The 24,244-nt window shown below is 40.9% G+C and overlaps 2 protein-coding genes across 2 annotated transcripts in view; one reads left to right on the top strand and one right to left on the bottom strand.

Annotated features, from left to right (window-relative positions):
• The window catches only part of INTS12 (integrator complex subunit 12), a 16,445-nt gene extending 15,952 nt beyond the window's left edge, over positions 1-493 (top strand). The window contains exon 7 of the mRNA XM_017736731.1: positions 4-493. Within this exon, the coding sequence (XP_017592220.1) occupies positions 4-118 (115 nt within the window). The 3' untranslated portion in view covers positions 119-493. The remainder of the gene's footprint in view (positions 1-3) is intronic.
• A 5,498-nt stretch (positions 494-5,991) lies between these two features.
• The window catches only part of ARHGEF38 (Rho guanine nucleotide exchange factor 38), a 37,198-nt gene continuing 18,945 nt past the window's right edge, over positions 5,992-24,244 (bottom strand). The window contains exons 5-14 of the mRNA XM_008635675.2: positions 22,180-22,197; positions 17,980-18,179; positions 17,343-17,476; positions 15,597-15,701; positions 14,305-14,427; positions 11,482-11,802; positions 9,597-9,737; positions 8,250-8,448; positions 7,807-8,072; positions 5,992-7,074 (exon numbers count right to left, since the gene is read on the bottom strand). Coding sequence (XP_008633897.1) covers positions 6,889-7,074; positions 7,807-8,072; positions 8,250-8,448; positions 9,597-9,737; positions 11,482-11,802; positions 14,305-14,427; positions 15,597-15,701; positions 17,343-17,476; positions 17,980-18,179; positions 22,180-22,197 — 1,693 coding nt within the window. The 3' untranslated portion in view covers positions 5,992-6,888. The remainder of the gene's footprint in view (positions 7,075-7,806; positions 8,073-8,249; positions 8,449-9,596; positions 9,738-11,481; positions 11,803-14,304; positions 14,428-15,596; positions 15,702-17,342; positions 17,477-17,979; positions 18,180-22,179; positions 22,198-24,244) is intronic.

Genomic DNA, 24,244 nt, shown 5'->3' with positions numbered 1-24,244 from the left:
CAGCGGCAACCAGTCAGCGTCCCTGAAGGGCCCCACCTCGCAGGAGTCCCAGCTCAACGCCATGAAAAGGCTGCAAATGGTCAAGAAGAAGGCTGCTCAAAAGAAACTCAAGAAGTAGGCTGGCTGCTTGCGGTTTTTGTTGGTTATGTTCCGTGAGACAGTGGCGTCGGTGTTTTTCTTAAAGAAAATCTGCCAGGTACTGGACTGAAACAGGTTAAATCAGGGAAGCCCAAACCCTATGCTATGCAGGAGGTCAAATTTTAATAATTCTGGTATTCCTTCTGCCTTTGCAAATCTGTGAATTGAATATGTTAGAGGAATTCATTATTACGTGCTCCTGGTTTTGTAGCTCAAAGCACTGAAACTTGAAATCGTAAAAGCTGGGTATTTTTTAATATTAAAACCCACACATTTGTGTGGATACTTAATAAATTGAATTTGCTGAAACTGTCATTCTTAAATGTTAATAATAAAAGGATTATTAACCTGGGAAGTTATTGCCACTTTTCTTTCACCCCATATTCCGATATTTAAAATGCTTCAGAAGTTCAGAGTTGTCTATATTGTGCAGAGTTAATGATCTCAAATTATAAAGCTTGTTAGGGAAAAAATATTTTCTTCTAATTTCAAAAATTAACTGTTCAACAACAGTGTATTTAAATTGAAATTTTTGGTTTGGCAGTTTGCTAAATTGGCCTATTGTGGTTTTATGCAGTGAGAAACTTCATTGAAAAAGAACAGAAGAGAGTCAAAACTGTCTTCAAGGTTTCTTAAAATGTAGAGAACCACTCCGTATTTGAGAAGTATCAGGTCCTTCAGCTCTCCACTGATACCCCTGAGGTGTTCTTCAGTTTGTGCTCCCTCTCTTCATCCCAGCTGCTCCAGGTTGTGTTTAGCTAAGAAGTGGCTCAAGGTGGGCACTGGAAAATGACTTGGAGTCTTGCTCTCTGTCACCAGCATGTGCCAATTTCCCTCCTTTTCTTCTGTGATGAGGGGAGCATCTTTAAACATGAAAACATGTTGGACTGTATTGGATTTGCATGGCCAGTTTCATTTTCTCCTTACCATACTTTGATCTGGTGGGTAATAAGTCACATTAATCTTCCCAAAGCCGAGTCTTACCCATGATGGTAACTGGTGAGTGATCTCTCCCTCCTCTTATCTTGGCGTACAAACCTTCCATCTTATTTTCTGTCCCTCCCACCCAGCTGAGGAGGGGAGTGAGTGACAGAGCAGCTGGGGTGGGCACCTGCCATCTGTCCATGGTCAACCCACCACACAGACTGGCACAGGCAGGTGAAAGCTACTGGTTTTCTTATTTTAAGTATGTGTAAAGCTTGATCCATGACAGCTATTTCCCTAGCGTTTCCCTGCTCTACAATTAAGATTTAGACTAAGGTTCCTTTAACATGCAAAGGAATAGTTTCATTTACTCAGGATTGCCTCAGCTGCCTGGAAAATTTGCATATTTTTGCAGCTATTATTTCCTATGGAGGGGAAAAAAAAGAAAGGTTTTATCTTTGTAGTGCCTGCGGCTTCCTGGGCTATGTAAAAATAACATCATGAGGAGGAGGAATCCAGAACTTTTACAGCTTTTTGATCAGCCCATCCTTCTTCCTTTCCAGCACAGAGGATTTTTAATGGCAGCATGGTAGGAAAAGACACTGAAGCAGTTTCCACTAGCAAACAGAAGGCATATTTTCTTCCTAGGTGTTAATCAGAAGACTGTTGCCTACACTAAGATGTAGTGTGAAGATAGATTCTTTAAATGGCTGAGTCCTCCTATGTGAAGTGTTCATTCCAGTAGTAAAACCTGCTCCCAGAGGAATGTTCAAGGTGCTAGCTGCCTCTGTCTTGCCTCTGAACATACATAAAGCTTTGCTTGTAAGAATGCAGGAGCTTATATCTCAGCTGTGCAGATTACTTGAGGTACCACCAAATGGGGCGAACACAGGCAGAAAAAGAATTATCCTTGGTTTTAAACTGTGGCAGCTAGTGCCACTTAGAATACTCCTGAGACCTGACTCAAGTGTGTCCTGATGTCTTTACATCCATAACTCTGGCATGGATTAACTGTAGGGTCCCTCCATTCAGAATGAGGTAAGTGATGCTGTGCTTTTTGTGCGTGCCTCTTGTTTCCCTCTAGTAAGGCCAAGTCTGGCTGCACTCATCGATAGCACTGTATTAGCAAAATCTGCAATACAGCTCCAGTTTGTATCAGCAAAAGATTTTCTTCTAGTGTAACTTTCCCAGCTTCCTAAATGAAATACAAAGTCTTCTTCTGTTGGTATAAAAATGTCAGTTAGGATTGTGATTCTTTGAAGTATTATATCAGAAAGGATTTATAGCATAGACCAGGTCTTTTAAATCAAGTGTTTAGCTTGAATATGTTAGATAGGCACTGCTGAAAAACAGAGTAGATTGAAGGGAACAGTTGCTTTCTGCTTTGATGTTATAGTTAGGATGGAATTAACAACTGTATTTTCAGGAAAGGAGTCTGTTCTACAGGCTTGTTTGACTGAAGTCGTGTGTCAGGTTGAGGAACATAGTATAGGGCAGGAAGAAGGAATGCCCACCTAAATTTTGAGAAGCACGCCTCTTATTTAGTAAAAATAACTGGAAAATAGTCCTGTGATTTTTCTATCCCCAAACCAAATTGCTCTGTGGTTTACTGTAAAAATAGCTACCTGACTTTCCTTAAATGTTTTAGAAACCGGTGTAGTATTTTGCTGCCACTTAAATATGATGGATTTTCATAGATGCCCAAATTCTGATACCCTCAGTAATGTGAAATGATTAAGTTACTCTGGTTCCATGAGTGCTCCTTCTGGCTGGACTAGGGGATGGTGGTGATACCTGGGTCTAAAAGGAAAGATCTAACACAAGGCTCTGTGATTTACAGACTTTTATCTACTACAGCTCATGACAGACCTTGAGCTGGACACAGCAGTAAGAACTGGTCATGATCTCAGGAGTAGCTGGAAAAGAACAGAACTATGCTGACATCTGGAACCTTGAAGTGTATTTTTAAACTTGCTTCGTATTTTGATAGTGCTTGAAAAGTTCTAATGAACTGATCAATAAGCTAGGATGCATCTTAGAAATGCAGCATTTTATCTGAGGCAACTGTATTTCCTCTGCTAACTTTGCAGGCAGATCTTAGCATATAAAGCTCTTTGCTTCTGGAAAACAATGCTTAAAAAATAAGAAGAAACATCTTTACAAAAATAGATTTTTATTATTACAATAATTTAAAAGAAGATTTTTTTTTTACTATTTCTGAACAAACAATGTTGTAATAGGAATTACCAGTAACAGATCTATGGGAACAAGGATTGTCATAGCTGTGTTTCCTAGTGCAGGTGTTAGGTCCACTTCATCTATCTTCATTTTTAAAAGCTATCTTAAAATGACAGCAAAAATATACTTTAGTGTTCGAAGGGGTAATTACTCAGTGAAGCTTCCAAAGATGAAAAATCAGAAGGAATAATCCTTCAATCTGTGTTTGCATTGAAAAGCTGTACCCCTGCTCAAAGATCCCAAGCAGCATCCAGCCAAAGGGAAGATGGTGAAGCCAGAGGTCAGAGCCTAGAACTCTGCTACTCACTGGCTTGGACATTGTCTGGGTTCCAGGTTACCAATGGCAACATGTAAAAATATTCCCTGAATGGAGAAGCATTTCAGTTTGAGTGGACCTAATCTTGGAAGTACTTGTACATATTTATTGTCACAACAAGTAAAACACACATTGGAACAAATGCAAGATCAATCCAGTAAATTGCTTCAATCAAAATAAATTAGTTTTGTCATTAATGAGAATAAGAAAGCTCTCAGAATTCTGTAACCTTCCCTACATTAAAAAAATCCAGTGGCAAAACCATTGGATATTCTTATGAATTTCTGGAGCCCTAACACAGCTCAGTTTCTAGTATTTAAAGCACTGTCTTAACAAAAATGGGATTGAGCAAGTCTAATATGAATTGTTGTAAATCTCCTTAATTTGGAAGGCTTTAGATTGAAGGAGCATCCCTTAATTTTCTGCAATTGCTGTTTGCATTCATCTGTTTTAAACAATAATAAAAGTTTGCAGTATATTCATAATATCAAATGATAATGGCTAGAACTTTGAATTTCTGAAATGGAGTAAGCCAACCTGCCTGGGTACCTAATTAAGTACTTTTCCTGGATCCCAAGTTATGAGGCTATAATAAAGTCATATAATTATCCCACAATATAAAAATTATTATGGGTCCTAATCATACACTGGGATTTCATTTGGCCTACTAGGAGTTCCCAAGGCCCCCAGAAATTCAATGACACTTAGGTGCTCAACTCCAGTATATTTCATCCTTCATTCCTTGTTACTTCAGGATCAGGATACCTAGCGAATATTTTGGAGAGCAGATTTGAATACACTTTGAGACACCTTCACAGAGTCTGATTTTTCATGGGGAATGTACCTAACACTCAAAATCGGAGCTCTCCCTGTGACTTCAGCTGAGTTCTCAGTGCTAAGACTTCAGGAATCTTAGTTTTCCTGGCTCTTTCACCCTTAATTAAAAAATAATACAAATACAAAACTTCATCATTGTGCTCTCATGACTGCATTAAGCCTATTAAGTACAATTCAGTCATGTCTAAAACTGTTCCAACTATTGTAAAGTATAGATCATCTCTAAATAAAATATTCTAAATTGTAAGACAGAGCTGAAAACCTTCTTGTATGTGTCTTCCCCATAATCTCAAAATACAAAAAGCAAGCAGTAAAAGGGTAGGGGTGAGTCTTTTAGTCTCCATTCTTCCAAGCTGATACTCCCTCTCCACTTTATTTTCTTCATTTAACCAAAAGTGAAGCTTTCCATAAAAGCAGCTACATCCATTCACAACATGATTGAAAACCCTTTTTGCTTGCTATGGGAACAGCAAGATTTAAGTGCCTGAGGTGATGCACAATAAGGCAAAACTATGCTTTATGTATTGTTACTGCTCACTGGATAACAGTAGTTCACAGAGATTCCCACACCACATTCTGGATATCCATCTCTGAGAACCCTAAAAGTTTCTCTGTCATATGATTTAATCCAGCACAAATTTCAGGTTTTATCTCTGTGAGTCACTGCATTCAGTCTCTGAGCAAGACTGACAACTTTTTCTGCCCTTTTATGAAAATAATCTGAAAATTGAGGACATTAAAGAAAATGAAACCAGGTTCATTAGCATAGCAGAAACTATTGTATGTAGCACTTGCCCTAATTTTTCTCATCCTTTCTTTGCTGACAGGTTATTTTCTATTACATCTCACTAAGCATTTTGAATCATTTCATCTTCAAACCCCACTCTTCAACTATGGGAAATAGAAACTTAGACAAAAGCTTTAGAGCAATTTCTGTGTACCCTCGATCAGCACCACTACCCACCCCCCCACACCTGATTTTAACAGTGTTGTCGTTTTAGTCATCAGTACAAGCAATTATGCAATACAGAAAATACCTGACAGGAGTTTACTTTCAATTACACTATTTGCTGCAGATATAATCACTTTCTTGTTTCCTTTTTGCAGTGCTTTGCACAAGAAGGTCTTTGCTTATTCACTAGAGGACCTTGGCACTGCTGTGGTGAAATACCTTGTGACAAGCACTTAGATATCAATGGGAATCACAAGGAGGTGTTTCCTGCCACCATGCAGTCTATCTTAAGTGCAGGACACCAGCCTGACCTAGGAATCACTGTAGTCAGTGAACCTAAAGAAACTTTTTCACTAGATATCATGATCCCTGCGTCTGACTTAAGGAACCAGTGAGGCACTAAATATTCATTGAAAGGTACCACTTGACTTTCCGACATGTGCCGAGCGCTCTGCGGTCACACCGCGCGCCCAGCAGATCCAGCGCGGGCTCTCCCGCTATGAAAGGGCTGCTGTCTGAAACACTTGGCTCTCAGTCAAAGTCTCGGAGCCTGAAGATCAAGAGTTGGTTGGGCTGGTTGTTTTTTTTTTTTTCTCTTCTTTTTTTTTAAACCAGTAAATTTCCCAAGACTAATAACACAGGTTTCGTCTCACTACACAGATCTTGCACTAAAGCAGTTAGTGTGGAGACACATATGTGGTTTTCAAACCTGGGGCACTTCCATATTGCTACAAACTCTTTCTACCATATGAAGCAGTTGTGTAATTCATTTGAAAATTCTAACTTCTTTTTCTCACAATACCTGTTTCTTGTCCCCTCTTTTCCTTCCTGCATTTCCATATTTAACTAAACATACTTTCTTCCCTGGGACCAGTCACTGGTACCAGCACACCTGGTATGTTTTATGTTGAAATGTTTCCTTAAAAATGAAGCCCTTTTTCTTTTCCCACTCCAATAATCTCCACTGAGAAAAAAGGTTCTTCACAAAAGCAGCTGAGGATAAAAACAGACAATCAAAAAAGCTCAAGTTTTAAGATGTGTCTGTGTTCACTGAAATAACAGTTCAGGAACAACTTAGCCTACAGTATCCCTGATGACTGAATTTGTCCTTTTTCAAGGCTAATTCTCTTCATCTTGAATATTATTTGCTAAATATCATGGAGGAAAAATGTAATTTCATCTGTGATTCGTACTTGTAGGTTGAGCCTTGATGTACAATGCTTTGACAAAAGAGAAAATTATGGGGTAATAGAAAAGCAAGCTCTTCAGGATGTTAATCAGAATCAGTCTTCCTGTTAAATGTTTCCTCCCTCAGCTCTTGACAAGGTGATGGCTTTTGGAGGATGGAGGTTCTCAGTATCATCTGTGTGCTGGATACCATGGCTTCTGTCAATCACTTATGAGCTTGCTTGGCTTGCTGCAAACCTAACTGATGATTATTCTGTCTGCTTCAGAGAGTCTGGCTCAACAGGCCCGTCCCCTCCTAAGCATATGTCATCTTTCCTAGATAATTAGATGGTACATATCCCTTCTGACCTTTTGCTTCAGCTAGCCACCATTCCTTATTGCCACTCAGGTCAGAAAAGCGAAGTATCCTCACCCTCTGGTACTCCTGAAGGCTGAGTTCATGATCACTTCTAGCTTGAAATGCATAAACAGCATAGAAGATCTGCAAAAGGAAAACCACATAAAGCAAAATCAGAATTGAAAAATGTAGCCACATCTTACCATGTAGCTCTGTATGAGGAGGAGTTCTGTACACAGAAAACATGTAATGACATGTACAAACCAGTGTTCAATCGCATGGCCTGCAATTTCTAGACAGGACCAAAATGAAAAGTAAAACTGAAGGATCTGGGGAATTCTGCATGAGGAACAAATCAAGCTCCAAGACCTCATCACCTACTAGACTGGCAAGGTTTTCAACTCACACCAAGTGGCCATGGACTGGATGAAGAATTTTTCAGCAAGGTTTCCTTGTGGAGAATCACCTTTCCTAAAGCTCCTGTACTTAAATGTGGCACATGGGTCACTTCTGTGCCTTGCTGATCAGCATTCTTGTCACAGCTTTCTTGTCAACAGTAAGTTGGAAAATCCCCCAACCTGAGCTATTTTGCAGGTTCCTGCTCCACAGGAGAACCTTGGGGCATACACAGGGTGGGATAAAGCAACAGTGTGTTTTCTGTGGTGCAGGACTGCAATTCACAGTTTAACTGATTCTCTTTTCCTACTTCATAGTATATAAGAGCAGAGGATAACAAATTCTCATGTCACGCTGACAGATTAGTGCCACTCTTCTCCAGCGTAAAAGGAAGCCATTTAAATTACAAATTGTGTAATTCTAGATTTCAAATAGGAATAACAAGAAGACAGGCACAGTGTGTATCATACTTACATCCACACCCTGATCATCCATACCCTGAAGAGCACCAGTCCCTGTGCCATAAATTTGAAATGTGGGATTTTCACAGAAGTGAAGAGGTGAGCTGCTGTCACTCTTCTTGTACCCTGGACTTCTTGTGCTGCTGTCAGTAGAGGGCCGTGAAGAGACAAAGAGGCTGATGTCATCAAAATCATCATCACCAAAGCCATTTTCTGCTACGTCCTTCTGCACTTTGGCTGGATTGTAAGGCCTCAGGAAGGAGGAATACACGTACCCTGTGAGGACTAGAAACCAGAATAAAGAGACAGAAAATAAACAAACAGCAAAACACTGCTAAAATAATTTTTAAACCATTTTATGCAGCTGTCAGTATGACAGAGGCAAACAGATGGGGCCAGAATGAAAAGAAATCAATATCCCAAAGGGTAGCCATTATTGGGATATTTGTGCAGGGAACTTACTTCCTGTGTCAACAAGCCATCTGCTTGTGCTTCCAAAGGAGTCCTTTTGCTCCACAACAGCCACCAGTTCTCCTTCATGCAAGTCAATATCGAATTCCTGCACGGCATTGCACTTGCGCTTAGCCTGGTACAGCGACTCGGTGCTGTACGTGGACAGCAGCTTGGATCTGTGGTCTTCTGTTTGGCGTGGGGACTCCAGCTGAAAAGCAAACAATTAATATTCATCCTCAGTAGTGCTGAGGCCATTTCTAAATAAAAATCTGTTTATGCTGCATGTGGCAACTGACCCAGTGTTTCTACACACAGACCAAGGAGTTACTTGCACAGGGATCAAATCTCCTTTTCATGTGCAGGAAGGACCTGTCCCACTGCTATAGTAACAGGTGAGCAATAAAGGGCACATTTTAAAGAAATGTAGGAATTTCACTAATTAAAGACCTCTTAGTCTGTCCTCTGCTCTCAAAGAGCTGGTGTTTTGTATGTGAACTGTCTCCTGCTAAACTGCTTTTCTGTAGCCGTGACCTTTGTATTCCTATGTAATATCACAGAAAAAGCATAATCCAAAAATGGGCTGAGACCACATAACAATTTGCATGATAAGGCATTAGGCAAAAAAATCAGTGGTACCCAAACTGGCTGCTTTTTGTGTGAAATTACCTCTCTAAATGAGGGTAGGGTGCCATTAGCTGCTGGAAGCATATTCATTTCAAGGTTTGGTTAGAGGGCAGGGAGGGGGTTGCTGCACATCAATGGGATCTTAACATACCACAGAAGCAAGAGCACATGTGCCTTCACTGATGCTAAAAGGAATTCTACAACTGCCTCAGCTTCTCCTGTAAACCTGCACTCAAGTCTTTATTTTCCTGTAAACTAGATTCCTGAAACCTCCAGAAACATCTGATAAGATTGGGAACGCAAATCTCCTGGTGGATTTTCTGAATCTTCTGCTGTGGGTGTGTATGTTTGTGCATGTATGTGTAAGAACCAGTACATACAACCACAGCTGAGCACAAGGAAAAAAATCTTCTGAATTAGAAGACTAAGATGCACTGTAAGAGTATTTAACAAATGAAGTTACCAAAGTTTACATATACCTTAGCCTTAACATGTACTTAAAGGCCTAAGGGCAATCAGAGGTAATTTCAAGTGGATTTTCAAGATATTAACATGAAAAAAAGTGAAAAATCTTCAGAAGTTACTGGTCAATGAAAGCTTCACTCCAACAACCTCATTCAGAGTCACAGTGAAGAGACAAAGCCCAAACCTTAAGGTAGCATAAAAACGGCTTTTTTCCAAAAGTGATCAAAAGAGGATGCTTCATAAACAATTTGGATGTATGGTACTCACCGGAGAAGGAACAGGTTTCTTTCTTTCCAAGCTCAATTTTCTCTCAATAAAGGTTGCACTGCTGTTTTCTTTTACAAAATTCAGCTTGTGAACCTCCTCTATCAATTGATTCTGCACTTCACAGATGCTTGAGGAGGACAGCTGCAAACACAAATGTGGGTTAGATCTCATGTACAAAACGGTAGGGAGGTTGGAGAGAGCAGATTTGGTTTAATTGGCTGAATGCTAGGAGTCAGGAAATCTGACAAGTTATGTCTATCTTTTGCAGAGCCCAAAAGCAGTGTACTCTCTGTGTATGAGATGTAAAGAGAAGAAAGGCCCTTGCTTAAAGAAAGTTTCTAATAAATGCTATATAGATTTAAAAGACATAGGAATTGAAGTTAAATCATTAAAGATATTCTAAACGGTGATGAAAATGAAGAGCCTTGCCTTTATGCTACTGAGCCACCTGCTTTCAGATGCAAATGTGCATCTCAGCAGCTATCAGAGTGGCCAATGTGCTGCAAGGCTTGGAGTAGCTTACCCCACAGCTGTGTGTTTGTGCAACTGAGTGCTGCCAACAGGTTTAAAAATTGTTGGGTAACTGAGTCTCTGTCTGTGGCACTGGGTAAGTACTTTTGGTCTGTGCCTAATACAAAATACATTTGCTGATGTAAACACAAAAAAAGAAGATAATTTTTTTGCCAGATCCTCACAGAAAACAAGGCCCAATACAACAGCTTTCAAAACACAAAAACGTCAAATTACAGGGATGAAATTTCTTCATGTGGAAAAAGCCTTCATTTTCCCATTAAACACCACAGCTCTATGTCTTGATCCTGCCCCTTACTACAATGTGCCCTGTTCAAGCCTTAATGGAAAGGAATACTCCAGAATTGCCTCATTACAGTGTGTTTCCCAAGTAGCCTTGCTTCTGTTCAGGTGAGTGGATTTGTATGTGTGGAAGGCATTGTTGCAGCCGTGTTTCTCAGGGGGCTCAAGTCCTCCAGGCAAGGCTGTTCCTTACTGCCAAGAGATGTCTGCAGGAGCTTCTGCATCATATTTGGGTTTAAAAGCAACTTGATTTTCATAAAAATTATTTAATCAGATCTCCTAACTTGTTTCTCTTTTGCAGTCATCTGTGAATCTGCAGGTCTAGCAGCAAAGGAAGTGTTCATGTACTTTCTTGTAATTTCCTGTGTTTTCTGGACTAGTCAGGGTAGATGCTAAGAAATGCTAGCAGCTGCCTTCTTTTTGCCTTCCTGTAATATTCTTGCCATTACTATCACTGTAACAGCTGGAACGGTTCCATTAGGATTATTCTTGAAAAGTCCAGGTCTGACAAAAGTTCAGAACATAAGTTTCTCAGAGAGCAGTCCCGAGTGACCTTATTGTGGCCTCCAGTGCCTAAAGGGGGCCTACAGGAAAGCTGGAGAGGGATATTTTACAAGGGCATGTAATGACAGGACAAGGGGGAATGGCTTTAAACTGAAAGAGGGCAGGTTTAGATTAGTTTATTGTGACCGTGGTGAGGCACTGAAATGGCTTCTGCAGAGAAACTCTGGGTTCCTTATCCCTGGAAGCATTAAAGGTCAGGTTGGATGAGGCTTGAAGCAACCTGGTCTAGTGGAAGATGTCCCTGTTAATGGCAGGAGAACTGGAACTAGATGGTCTTTAAGGTCCCTTACAACCAAACCATTTTGATTCTATGAACTTAATCTTCACTGAGCTTGCAAAGGAAAAAAAACCCACAAATCTGACTGTGCCCAGCAGAACAAATGAAATCACAAAATCAGTAAATGAGCGTAGCTTTGTAGATATGTGTCCTACATAACTTTAGCTGAAGCATACAGAAAGAAAAAAAGACAAATCAAGGCACAGCTACACCTGTTTCTAATGTACTTACTGGAACAGGCACCATGACAGCAGAGTTTGACTGAAGTGCTGCAAACGTAATATTCCCAAGGAGGGTGATGAAGCAATGTAGGCAGTTCAATACAATCTTTTTGGCTGCTCTGTTGAATACCTGAAGTTCTTCCACTAGCTGTGCATTTAGAGCCTCATAGTCTTTCTTTGCCAGGTCCAGCTCTTCTCCAGCTGACCTCTGAAGGTAGCTGTTGTAGTCCAGCAACTTGTCATAGCGCTTCTGGATGAGCTTCTGAGGGCCTGGAAACAGGGCTTGCAGTGCTGAGAGAGGAGTCAAGACAAGCTTGTCCAGCTGAGCCATCTGGAAAGTATAAACCAGACCTACTCATTACTTTATTCATACAGTCCTTCAGACCCCATAATGGGCTGAGCCTGATGGCAGCCCATCAAGCAATCTGTTCATCACTCTTCACAAAGCATTGCTGCCAGAGCCAGTTTCAAGCAGGGTCCAGCATGACTTAGAATCTCCTTCATAACAGGAGAGGTATCAGTTTTTCAGCATACAGTGTCTGCTAATGACAGTGGTCCCTTGGAGCGTGCAGCCTGAGGTGCTACCCCTGGGGAGCTGCCACTGGGGGAAAACAGCAAGGATTGGTCAAGTGGTCAAATAAAACTGGGATTTCCTTAACTGGAAGCCCCACACCAATATACAGTCTGAAGGCAATGAGGTCTTATTAAGTGGCAGTCTTGAATTCTCTCAAAGCTGCTTTTCTTTTTTTTTTTTTTTTTTTTCTCCTGGAAACAGCTGTAACTCAATTCCTGTTTAAGCAAACACAAACAATCACTTGATTTGATTAAATTAGGTTATGCTTGTTGGTTTTATCTCTAGTAATCAACAAAATTAGACACCTGGTAAAAAATCAGTCCTCCTCAGACTTTTCCATTAGTCTCTAATTGTCTCAAGGGATTAATATTGCATGAAATAAAATTTATTTTTGTAAGTCATTTGTTCAAATACAGCACCAGCTTGTAGTGAGTGAAATTCATCATCATATTAAAGCTCTTGGACATTCTGTGTGAATTAAGTTGTTGGGTTGAATGTGAGAATAAAAAAACAGCTGCCTCTGCATTCTCCAAAATATACCAGAGTTGAGGCCAGATCCACGTTAGCCCCAGAGTTTCTCTCCAAGGCCAAGATGATGTACACTGGCTAAATAGCTCCTATTTTATTTCCACCTGAAAAACTGGGCTGTGTTTAGCGAACCAGTTTTTGACGCATTAAGAAAACAATTCTTCCAAACTGCTGGACCTGATTTCTGAAAAAGAGGCTACTGGGAATTTCTGCCCTGAAATTTTTCCACAGTCTAATGAGAGAGGAAGGTGTACGTTATTGACAAATGGGAAAAAAAACCCAAAGAGTTAACCTGAGCCCATTGCTGAGATCTCCCTTTTTAATAACCTTTCAGGAAAACATGTGAAGAACACCATGGGTTGTTCAGTGAGAACAGCTACTCATTGTGCAATACCAAGCCGAAAGTTTTTTTAAAAACCCATATAGGTTTAAAACCCATAGGATAGGGAATCCTTGTAATCTTGTAAATCCAAGTCACAGAAATAAACAGATAATAAGTAGAAATTAGCAATTGTTAGTAACAATGCCCACAGTTAAAATTAAGTTGTTGGGTATTTTTTTTTTTGAATTACATAGACTTTCAGAATAGCTAGGTCATGAAACAGTAGCTGTTACAATTTTTTTTCTACAAAGAAGTTTTCTGTTTCATCTATTGTGGAATTACTTCTACTTTTCTTTTATATTTCTGAATATGGGGGAAGCTTCCATACTGGGCACACTCACCACTGCAATGATAGAGAGGTATTCTTTATGCAATCATTCATTGTAAAGACATTGAAAATATCATTCTGATCACTGAGATTAATTTTTGAGATACTTTTCACACATGGGAATCTCAAAGGAAAGGAAATACATCATCCTACTTCCCTGTCATTCTCCTGGATGTTGTGGTCTGTCATAGAGCCTTCTGTTTCTTGGCAGACTCTGTTTTCAGTGTTTTGGAAAAGACTGAATGGCTATATTTGAGTCAGCACTAAACTAGGAAAGTGTAGGAAACCTCTGGATTTTTCCAGCATGAGCAGCTATTTGAAGAAGCAGCCTGTCCCATTTTGAAGAGACATTTAGGTATCTTATTAGAGCCAGGCATTAGAGTCCATTTTAAAGCAGAAGAGTAGTTGAAAAACTATTTTTTTAATTGCTCTATTAATTACTATGGGCTATATTTGGATTTTTCATGGTTTCCCTATATGAAGGATTTGACAGCACTATGTTAATATCTGGACTTGATGATCCTAGAGGCCTTTTTCCAACCTAAACAGTCCTATGATTCCATGACTAGAAAGATAATGACTTACTTAAAAAGTTAATAAATCTGAGATTTTTACAGATCTGTGATTCCCGTACCTGAGCACAATATCAATCACAAAAGTCACTCATACTGCAAGTGCTGGTAACAAAAGTAGCAAGGCAAAGATCTGCTGCTCTTTTCTGAAGTTCAGGTGAAACAAATACAGATTTGTTCAGGCGATACAAACTTAGTGCAAAGATTTTAGTTTAAACCCAGGAAATTAGCTTGACAAGTTTTCCTTAGTTCCTCTAGAGAAAATGCAATGCATTTACGTTGTACTTTATCTTTGTTCTTACAGAAATTCAACCAAAAGCCCCACTCATCTTTCCCAGCAGATTCCTAAGGTGGTTTTTTTTCTCTTTTGTGTCCTAGTCTTCCTCACATACAGGCATTTTCTCAGACATACAGATAGCTGTGTAGCACTGGACACTGCATAAACTTACAAAGTCTTCACATAGATTTGCACTGTTGGTCCATTTTTCCAAACAGTCACTGGCTTTGTCATCTTTATCTTGCAGGATTTCCTGAAGCCCAGTTATATTCTGGGCAGCCAGATGTATGGAATCCTAAATGAAAAGATGGTAGGAAGATGAAACTATTACAATACGTTTTAGTATACTGCATTCACTCCTGCAGCTACCGCAATAATACTGATGGAATCAGACATATTTTCCATCTCTGACACCTGTGCAGCTGCCGTGCAGTTTCCAGTCACTGTGGGGTTGTTTACTGTGATAATATTTTCCTGTGCTTTGTCTATTTTAAATGCAAACTACTTAAGAATCAAGTTGTTAATGTTCAGCTGAAAAAACTATGCCCTAAACTAATGAATATCCCACTGGAAATCAGTTGCTCCTCAGCAAGAAGCCAGCTTCCCATGCATCCTCAAAAGCCTCTTTTAGGGGACTAAGTAGGACTACAGTGGTGTATTTCAGTTTCTCAGAATTTTAATCTCAATGAAGTGTGGATCCATTTGGATAAGGAACTGTCAGCACCATTCCAGGCAACAGACCTCATTGGCTGAGCTCCCTGGCCTTTCCCTGTTTGCTGAACCAAACAAGGTGCGATTGTGATAAGCCCTGGCCAGCTGGTTATTGATCTTGCCTGGTTCTTCCTGCCTGGTTAGGGCACACTTACACTTTGTCTACAAAGTGTACCTACAAAGCTGGCAAATAGTCCATGAGAGGCTGAGAAGTCACAAGCCAACCCTCATCTTTGGAGAGGAGGATTGAAGCAAAGACATTTTAGAGAACCTGAGCACTCTGTACATCTAATGCTAGCCCTCAGCACAACCTAAACATGGGAAAAAGGAAGGAGTCCTTCCATCCAGAATATGTATTTTAGGACGTTTTAATTCATGTGGCTGCAGGTCAGTTCTTCCATCTTTAATGAGAAGCAGTTGGTGCTCCACTGCAGCAGATGAGGGTGACAGCTTCACACAGAGATTGAAAGTCCTGACTGTGCCACCAGACAGCACCTTCTTCTCTGCACTGCACCTGTGGGTCTCCACAGAGCCTGCTTCTGTCAGGGGGAAAAATGCAGAAGTGTGGGCTTCAAAACTTTTTTGCCATGGGCTCAGTAATGCAGTGGCAGCACAGCTTATTTATTTAATATTCTGACATAGACAGGCCTGCATATAAATAATTTGGTGTTGCCTAACCAGTGGCAGAAATGTGTGTCAAACTGGTTATGGACAGGGTTTGTGACCACAGATTGCAAAAAGGCCTGTACCCACCTGGAGATGTTGTGAACAGAACGAAATGTTCTTCACACACGATTTCACAGTCTTCTCTAAACTTTGAAACAACTTTTCTTCCTTATTAAAAGTTTGATCTTTCACCTAAAATAGACATTTGCACTGTTATTTTGGCAGCCCAAAAGAGCCTGGATAATGAAAGGAACATCCAGAATGCTGCTAGAAAAATCCTTGAACTCCTCCCTTTGAAAACAGATCAACCCCTAATTCTCCCAAGCTCCAGCTGTAATTCAATCAAAGTCAAAACCGCTGGACAACACAGCAGGGAATTTAATTTTTAATCCTTGTGGAAGCAGGGAGTTACTTTATTACAAGCCCACTGGCGTGTGCCGACAAACCCCTTCATTTTTCTGCGTGTTGTTGCTCCATCTGAGGAAAGGATGGAGGGAAAAGCGGGGGCCGGTGCGTGGGTGCCGGGGCGCTCTCCCGCAGGCAGGCTGTAGGTGGAGCTGTTACCCCAGAGCCGCGCCAGCCTTTCCCCTGGAAACGCCGGCAGCTGGGAACGGCCTCGGGAAACTTCTTTATGCCGGCTGGGAACACCCTGAAAACGCGGTGATTTCTGCCCATCTTTTCCTTGAGGGGCTTCAGAAATCTCAGGTCACGTCTTAGTGGTTTTGCCATGAGGGTCGCTGCGTGTTTCAAGATATGAGTTGGGAACTTTCTCAGTCTAATTAAGCAGGAGAGACGGCTGAATCTCTAACAGATGTATTCTGGTACTAAAATCATTCTCAAATGTTTCAAGCTTAATTAGAAACAAAACAAAACAAAAAAACCCCACAAACCAGAAGCTTCTAAAGGAAAAAAAATGAAAAGAAAAATCACATATCCTCTTAATCAAATTTAATTCCCTTTTTCTCTGATTTTATAGCCTTGCTGGTGTCTGTCACATTCTGAATACAAAAAATTTCCACTGTATAAATGAATTAACAGAAAACATAAATGCGGGTAGTTTGTATCAGAGAAAGAGGGAAACCACTGTTAAAAAAGAAAACAGGAAAAAATTGCATGTATCTTGTAAAGTCACATCTAGAAAGACAAGTAACCTTGTATAATCAGCCATCTCATGCAGTGAGGTACACTGGATATCACTTTCAAGGTCATTTGTAATTGATTTTCTCTGAGATTTCGATTTAAGCTTTCCTGAAAATGTTTATCCTGCTAGGTTTTGAATTACAACTTTGAAATTATGAAGGAGCATTTTCCTTTTGGCCGCCCAGCACCCATCAGACTCATCAGAGAGTTCTTTGTGTCTGTAGTTTTGATGGTTCCAGGTCTTTACACACGTAGAGGCAAACCCGGTGGCCTTTCCTAATTAGAGGTATAGCTCATTTTCCTTGGTGGATTCTGAACTTTAATGCTACAACATGAGCAAGATGGACTGAACACATTCACAGGCTTGACAATAATCATTGCCAGGGTGTCTGCAAAATGCTGACCTCAGGCTGAATTTCACAAAACTACTGCTCACTTCCTCTCTGCTGAAGACCAGAAGTTTGAGAAACTCTTGAGTAAAAAAGGAAAAGGTGGAGAACACATTACTTTATTTTCTATTTCAATCACAAAAATCTTTCCTGTCTTCTGTGACAGTCAGAAAATGACTTTATAAATTAGACAGGAAAAAAAAGCAGCACCACAAACTCCATTTCCTACACGTTTTGAAAAACACCCAGTACAAAAGCAGAACTGAAGCTGTCAATGCAAATCTGCAGTTGGATGAGTAAGTACCTGAGGTTCTCCCCTCGTCAGTATTTTCAGATGGCTGGTAACCCTCTTGGATTTCTTGCTAATGGAGTGAATATTCAGTCGGGAAAACTTTTCTTTAAGGGTTTCATCATCATCATTCTTCCTGTACTTCAGCACTGCAGACAGAGAATTTCATTACATCAGTAGTCTGTATTTGCAGGACTTTTCACGGGGACAGGCACACAAATATGAAACCATTTGAGAGCAGACACTTTGATGTCACTTGCTGTAGTCTTGTATGAAAATGCTCAAAAGGATGAAAACCTCATTATCAACACTAGCCTTGGGAAGAGTGAAGTTAGGGCTTCAATGTGGCAAGTCTATAAAAAATATTGCTATTACCGCGTCCTACTTATTATCAGTGTTTGCAACTGCATTACAGACAATATAACATGAATTCTTTCCCTGTTTTCATACTGGAGTTACTAGTCAGGTAAGAGAGCTGGCTGAGGACAAGGGACATTAACGCATCTGTTACCTTCTTGAAACTCAGGATATTACACAACGTGGGTGGTGGCACCAGGCAAAACTGATGTAGTGAAATATCTGGAGTTGAAACCTGTCGTGTAATGGCCAGCCCAAACCTACAAAGAAAGAACTTACTGTGCTCTTTTCTTACCTAAATCTTTCCTCCTTTTAAGTTCATTGATGTTCACATTAATGTTTTTCATAACAAAAAGGGCATCTTGCAGTGCCTTGTGGTCAGGGTGAGAAGCAGGAGTTGAGTTCAAAAGCTCGTGGAGCAACAAGGGATATTTCATCAGGCGTTGCACTGGTTTGATCAACAGGGATCCCAGGTCTATTAGGTTTGGCTTTCCTCTATAATTTATACCAAAAAAATTGTCACAAAATGAGAAATTCCTTGAATTGCAATTACCACTCAAGTCAAAAAATAAGATACATCTGTGAGGGAACAGGGGTGTTGCAAACGAAACCCTCCTGTCTCCCCCTCAATGAGAAATACACCCTGGGTCTGAATTTTCTGTGTTTTCAGAACTTAGCTGACTATTGCTTAGACATTACCTCTGAAACTGTCCCACTCAGTCTAAAGGTGCATGTGGTATAACTTACACATCACAACATCCAGGAAGGGAGATGTAGGTGGAAGAACAAATAACAGGAAGTTTGAGAAATGCGTGTGAGCAGGGCTGTTACATCCTGCTCTGGGCCCTCAGGCTTAAAATTGCAACATCTCCACACTGTGAGTAACTGGGATGCCTGTTCACAGCGCATCCCTTCTCACAACATCCCTGACTTGGCACAGTGACCCTTAAGCTTTACTGTCTTTCATCTGTGGTTTTTCTTTGCTGGCTGCCAGTCAGTTACTTCTAATGATGCCTGAGCTTCCAAAGGGTATCAAATCTGACCTGGGGAAATGTTGAACACACAGGATATTTACACAGGCTTGATCCAACCTGCTGGAAGCCTCCTTGCATACAGGCAAAGCAGGCAACTGGCCATGGTGGCAGAAGGATGAGAGTAGGACAGCCACAGTTTCCAGCATGGGCACAGGGATGCTCTGTGACTCTAGGCTCAATCCCCACTGGCTGGGCAGGGGCAGCAGAGCAGCATCCCCAGGCATTCAAGTGGCTCAGGCCATGAAGGCCACCTTGAGCTCTTGGGCCCCATCCAGCTGAACACAGGCTCCAGCCCGGTTCCAGACAAAAGCCTTTGCTTACATTCTCCAGGCTGGAATGGGAGAGGCTGTGCAGTTTGCAGGCTGTCAGAACAGCCTCAAAGGAAACAGGGAAGGACTGAGCCACACGTGCCTTCATTACCTTCCATGTAGCTGGTAGAAACATGGGGTCTCCCATGGCCAGGTGGCCAAGACCAGGGCCAGCCACTGCTGGGGCTCCAGCAGCAGGACAGACATGTCCATGGCCTCCTCTCATGACAGCACACTCCAGCAAACCAGGCACAGCTCCAGCACCAGCTACCTGGCACCTCCCCATTGAAAGTAAACATGAGCTGCTGGTAACATTGTGGAAGGCAATAAAGCACAGCAAGCTTTCCATTTGCATGCCCAAAAAAGCTCTTTTGGAGCAGAAAAGGTTTTTTTGACATTAACTATGCAAGAGTTAAGCATAGACAAAGAAGGATTTCTGCATATGGAAAGATGAAATAACACAATGTAGAAGGAAAGTACAAAAAATAGGGAACAGCCACTTGGTTTTGCAGGCTGACATCCATTGTTTTGTGCAGCAGAAAGAGTAAAAGAAAAAAAACCCTTCATTCCCACTTTTATATGTGTAAAAAGTACAAGAGCCAATCCTTACTGCTGACTAATTAACTAACAATTTGAATGCCTTTGAGAAGAGACATCTGCATATTTAAACCATCTCTCTCAAACAGGCATTATCTGTAAAAAAGTTCTGCATGAAAAAAAATTAACAGTAGATGCCTTTTAAGTATTCTTCATGTCCCAAAACCTTCTCACCATTTCAATCCCCCTCATTTCCCCTGTATCTTGCATTAAATAGAGAGCTGTTTTTCCTTCTTTCAGCTTCTGGCAGCAATAATGAAAAAAAAAATCTTAAATTGTTATTGTTTTCTCTGAAAAGCCCTATGAATGCAAATCTATAAAAGTTGCCTCATGAATGGAAAAATCTTCAAGTGTCTTCTCTTTATATAGTTGCACTTTGGACAGCTGCCCAAGTGATAAACAGCCCTCTGTTCGGTATCTGCATGACACACTCTTGCAATATGGTGTGAGAGATAGCAGGTTTGTTATAAGATAATGACTCCCTGGGGCACTGAATGCCACAAAGTTTGACTCATCTAATTCTCCCCAGCAAGATTAGCTGAGATAGCCACCCTCCCTGGACGAGTCCCATTTGCAATGCACCCCGTTAGGACCCACCGGCTGCTTGGCAGGACATGGCCTTGCCACACGACTCAAGCAGAAGAGAAACGCCTTTTGACATCTATTGTGCAGAAAATTAAGTTGATAATTCATTTGTGATGCTACTTCAGCCTTCTCCCCCATTACTGTGAATTTAGCAAGTATTCTAAGTCACATGTAACTGTACTAATCTCACAGCAAATTCTTACTGTAGCTCTGCAGTAAATGCAGCTGGCAAACTGCAGTGAGCTTCACGGCACAGCCTCCCTCCTGCCTCCCGACAAAGCAAAGTCACTAATACTGACACATTCCCACCTGTTTAAAAAGCCCGTGGTGGTGAACTACACAAAGGCAGGTGAGGCAGGATTTAGTTTCATTTGCTCTCACTACTCAGCAGCTTGGTCCAGTGGCAAACATGACAGCCACTATGGTACAGCTAGGCTGAGGCTAGTGTGATATGCAGCTTGCCAGTTCTGAAATAGTGTGCAGGAATCAGGCTGCAGCAGGACTCAGAGTCTTGGGCTTCATGGTTTACTGTGCATGGCTTTATTTTAGTACAAGAAATGTAGGGCAAATAATTCACTGTGCCATAAGTCTCTCAAGCAAACCCAGAGAATTCACTGAGGCTGCACAGTTGTTAATCCAAGCAGAATTTAACCTATTGAGCTGCTAGCAAAGGGCACCACTGTCTGGTATTTACATAATTGTTTTCTTGATCATGCTTGAATGAAAAGCCGTCTGGGAGCAGCAACATCACAGACCATTTGGGGGGAGTTACGCTGTATTTTCCAGCTCAACGTTAATCAGATTTTTGGGAGCAGTCCTGCCCAAGGGCTGTTGCGACTGCAGCCTCTGATTCACAGGTGATGGGACTTTTGAGTGTCCTGCCAGTGAGGTAGCCAAGCTCAGGGAGGGTCCCACAGCTAAACCTGCTCATTGCACATTGCTTTGTAAGAGCCATTTTAAACTCAGAAAGTGAGTTGTCTCCTACACTCCACTGGAAACTGTTTGAAGGAGAAAACCAAACCTTCATATCTGATAGGGTTACAGAAGGCAGAACAGCCAGTCTTGTGGGATTTATGTATGTGTTGCTGTCTCACATGATCATATTGTGACCCTGTGAATATTTTGTATCTCTTGGAGTCCCACTCCTTGTGGCACAGGAGTACACGAGTATACCCCTTAGGAAAACAAAAGGCAGAAAAACTATTTTCTATCACAGATGAAAGCTTGAAACCCCCAACTGTAGAGTTTCAACATGCAAGTCCTTCTAGGTGTATTTTATACAGAGCATAGTTGTAACATGCAATTGACTGACTGACAAATTCTCTGACTTTACAGGTCTCTTCCTCTCCTGCCAATATACACCACACTTGCTCCTCTTTTCTCTTAACATTTTGTCTGGGGTTGTAATCTTTCTCTTCAGCTCAGACAACCCCTCCTCTGACCTCTCACTGCAGGTAACTACAGGCAGTGCTACATTTCAATGAACCCAAACCTGCTGGATGTCCAGAAACTGCGGCTGTGATAAATTCTCCTTTACAGCTTTTCAAAGATGTCACATTTGGCACAGAAGTCCCTTAACCACAACTCATCAGCGGCTGGGGGAGTTTTCTGGCTAAGTTGCAATGAGCTTGTTCTTTTCTGATATTCTTCCAGTCACTGTCATGGGGAAGATCCTAAGGTGTGTTTCTCATATAGGGCTACTGAAGGGGTTGTCAGCTTAGAAACAGTTTCACCTGAGGGCCTGCCTAAATCGTAGCAGGAAGTTGGATTTCAAAGACTGACACTATGTTGTTGACAAGCACTCTTGCAGACCTCAGAGCAATCTACATATGTCCTGGAAATTTCTCCAGGTTATACTGACACAGAAGGCTTGTGTTCTTAAAATTTCCACCTGTATGGCTTTAAACATACTAAAGATGAATTAAGGATATTTTAAAGACTAGCTTATGGTAAAAAAGGCATAGTACTTACTCTTCTTCATATCTCTTTCTGCAAAAGAGAAGAAAACAAAACATGCATTAGATTCCTCCTAAGAGGACTTATACAGAGGCAGATTCTCAGATACACTTCAGTGGCACAGAATAGCTGTAACTGGCCAGTTAACTTAGGTTTATGGCTGCTATGTGTCAGCAGAACTGCATAAAACAGCCAGAGGGTACTGGTGAATCTGACCCTATAACCTTTTGAATGGACAGCCCCAAATGAGAAAGGATTGTCAGAAACCTGGCTTTGGCTGTGAGACCCAGCCTTGTCCTCACACTGTTAGAGAAGGAAGGTTGGATCACTCTGCTAACAAAAGTAAGTAACATCAAGCCATTAATACAAAAAGTAAAATTGAACATCATTCTTAGACTTCACATACATTTCTGTCTACTCTCTTTAAACAGAAATGTATTTTTAAAAGAAAAAGAGTACATTTCAGCATTTTAGGGTGTAGAGTCAATGAAGCTGTTAAGTTTTTTGTAGACTACATATCAACTGAAACCTCTCCAGAGAAGGATGATGTTGATATAAATACTGAAAGCACCAGGGACTTAAAATTGTAGTTTGCAAACATGTGCATGGAATGTTTTCCTTATGGTATGGTTTCACTCAAATGCAAGAGAACCAAATGTCTCCATCGCTGCATTAGGCTTTCCTGATATCACATCCTCAGCCACACTTTTTTGACTGCCTGCAGTCTTATCTCCTGGCCCACCAGTGCCTAGCTGAGCATCTGGAAGCTGCTGCTTTCATTGCTTCTGCACTGTCAGCATTTTGTGTGCTTAGGACATCCCTCTGCCTCTGTAATAGTTGACCCAGCTACTTCAGGCTGAAAGCTGAGCAGGTAGTTGCCAGCATCCTTTCATTTTTACCAGCTGCATTTCTTTGGCTAGGCTAGCAAACAACATCCTCAGTTTGCATAATCACTGCTGAAACACAGGACTCTACAGAAATTGGATTTGCACATGTCTCCAATGCAGACACCTACATTTTGGGATGAATTTTTTCCTCTTCAGTCAAAAGGAATAGGAATCTCAACATAGCTAATTAAATCTGATTTGTCAGTACAGATGTGCAGAGTGCCACTCTCAAATTGCTCCTGATATAGAACTTGTTTTTCACATGTCAGATATTACTCAGCAGAGGAACAGAAGCCCCTACTAATGTCAGCTCATTTAAGATTTTTCAAAGTGGAACAATATTCTTTCCAAGGGAAAAGAAAAATATTTAACAAGTAAACATTTTTCAAAAATATTTGGCACCAGCCCCCAGTTTGTTATGTCTCTCTATGGAAAACAGCCTATAACTTATTTGGTAACAATCCTGCATAGTTTTCTTCCTAGGGCAAATATTCTCCAATGGGTAGTAACAGGTTTAGATGACCACGGTTCTGAATCTCAGCATGCACTTTCAGGTCTTACTAGTTGAATTGACTGCAATCTTTAGGCACTGGGAAAAATCACAATGTAATATACACATACCAGTGCTTTTATCACTGGTTCCTGTTTAAAGGCTAATCAGGAAAGAACAAGACAAAAAAGGCTTCATTGTAAGGAAGTCCTTGTCACTTCCTGCTAGCAAAGGCTACAGTGGCTCAGCACAAAATATCCTTTCTCTTCACAAAGCCCAGCTGTGATTTTGGAACAGGAGCACCTCTTGCTAGCTCTGGAATTCAAGTGGCAACATCCACCCTAGGATGTACATGGATGCTTTTTTTTTTTTTTTCAAATTTCCTTCCCTGTCCCCTTTCCTCAGCAGCAGGGATAAATGAATGACAGTAGTGGCTTCTCTTGATTCGTCACGAAAGAATATTGTAGGCATCAGCACTAAAACACCCACTTAGGGGAGATACCTAGCCATCCATTAGCCTGAAGGCCTGAGTTTATATGAAAATTTATTTCTTTCAACTTCCAGGGTAGCTAAAACCTGAGAACCCTGCACATATGCTTTGTTATATATTTAATAGCCAGACATGTTGCACAAAATAAGCTTCATTTTCAACATAACCTGTCTTCAAAGCAAACATTTCTCTTTTAGTGTTATTAATATCTTC

This window comes from Corvus brachyrhynchos, unplaced genomic scaffold (assembly GCF_000691975.1).
Source record: "Corvus brachyrhynchos isolate BGI_N302 unplaced genomic scaffold, ASM69197v1 scaffold175, whole genome shotgun sequence".
NCBI lineage: Eukaryota > Metazoa > Chordata > Aves > Passeriformes > Corvidae > Corvus > Corvus brachyrhynchos.
This window is presented reverse-complemented; position numbering and strand designations above follow the sequence as displayed.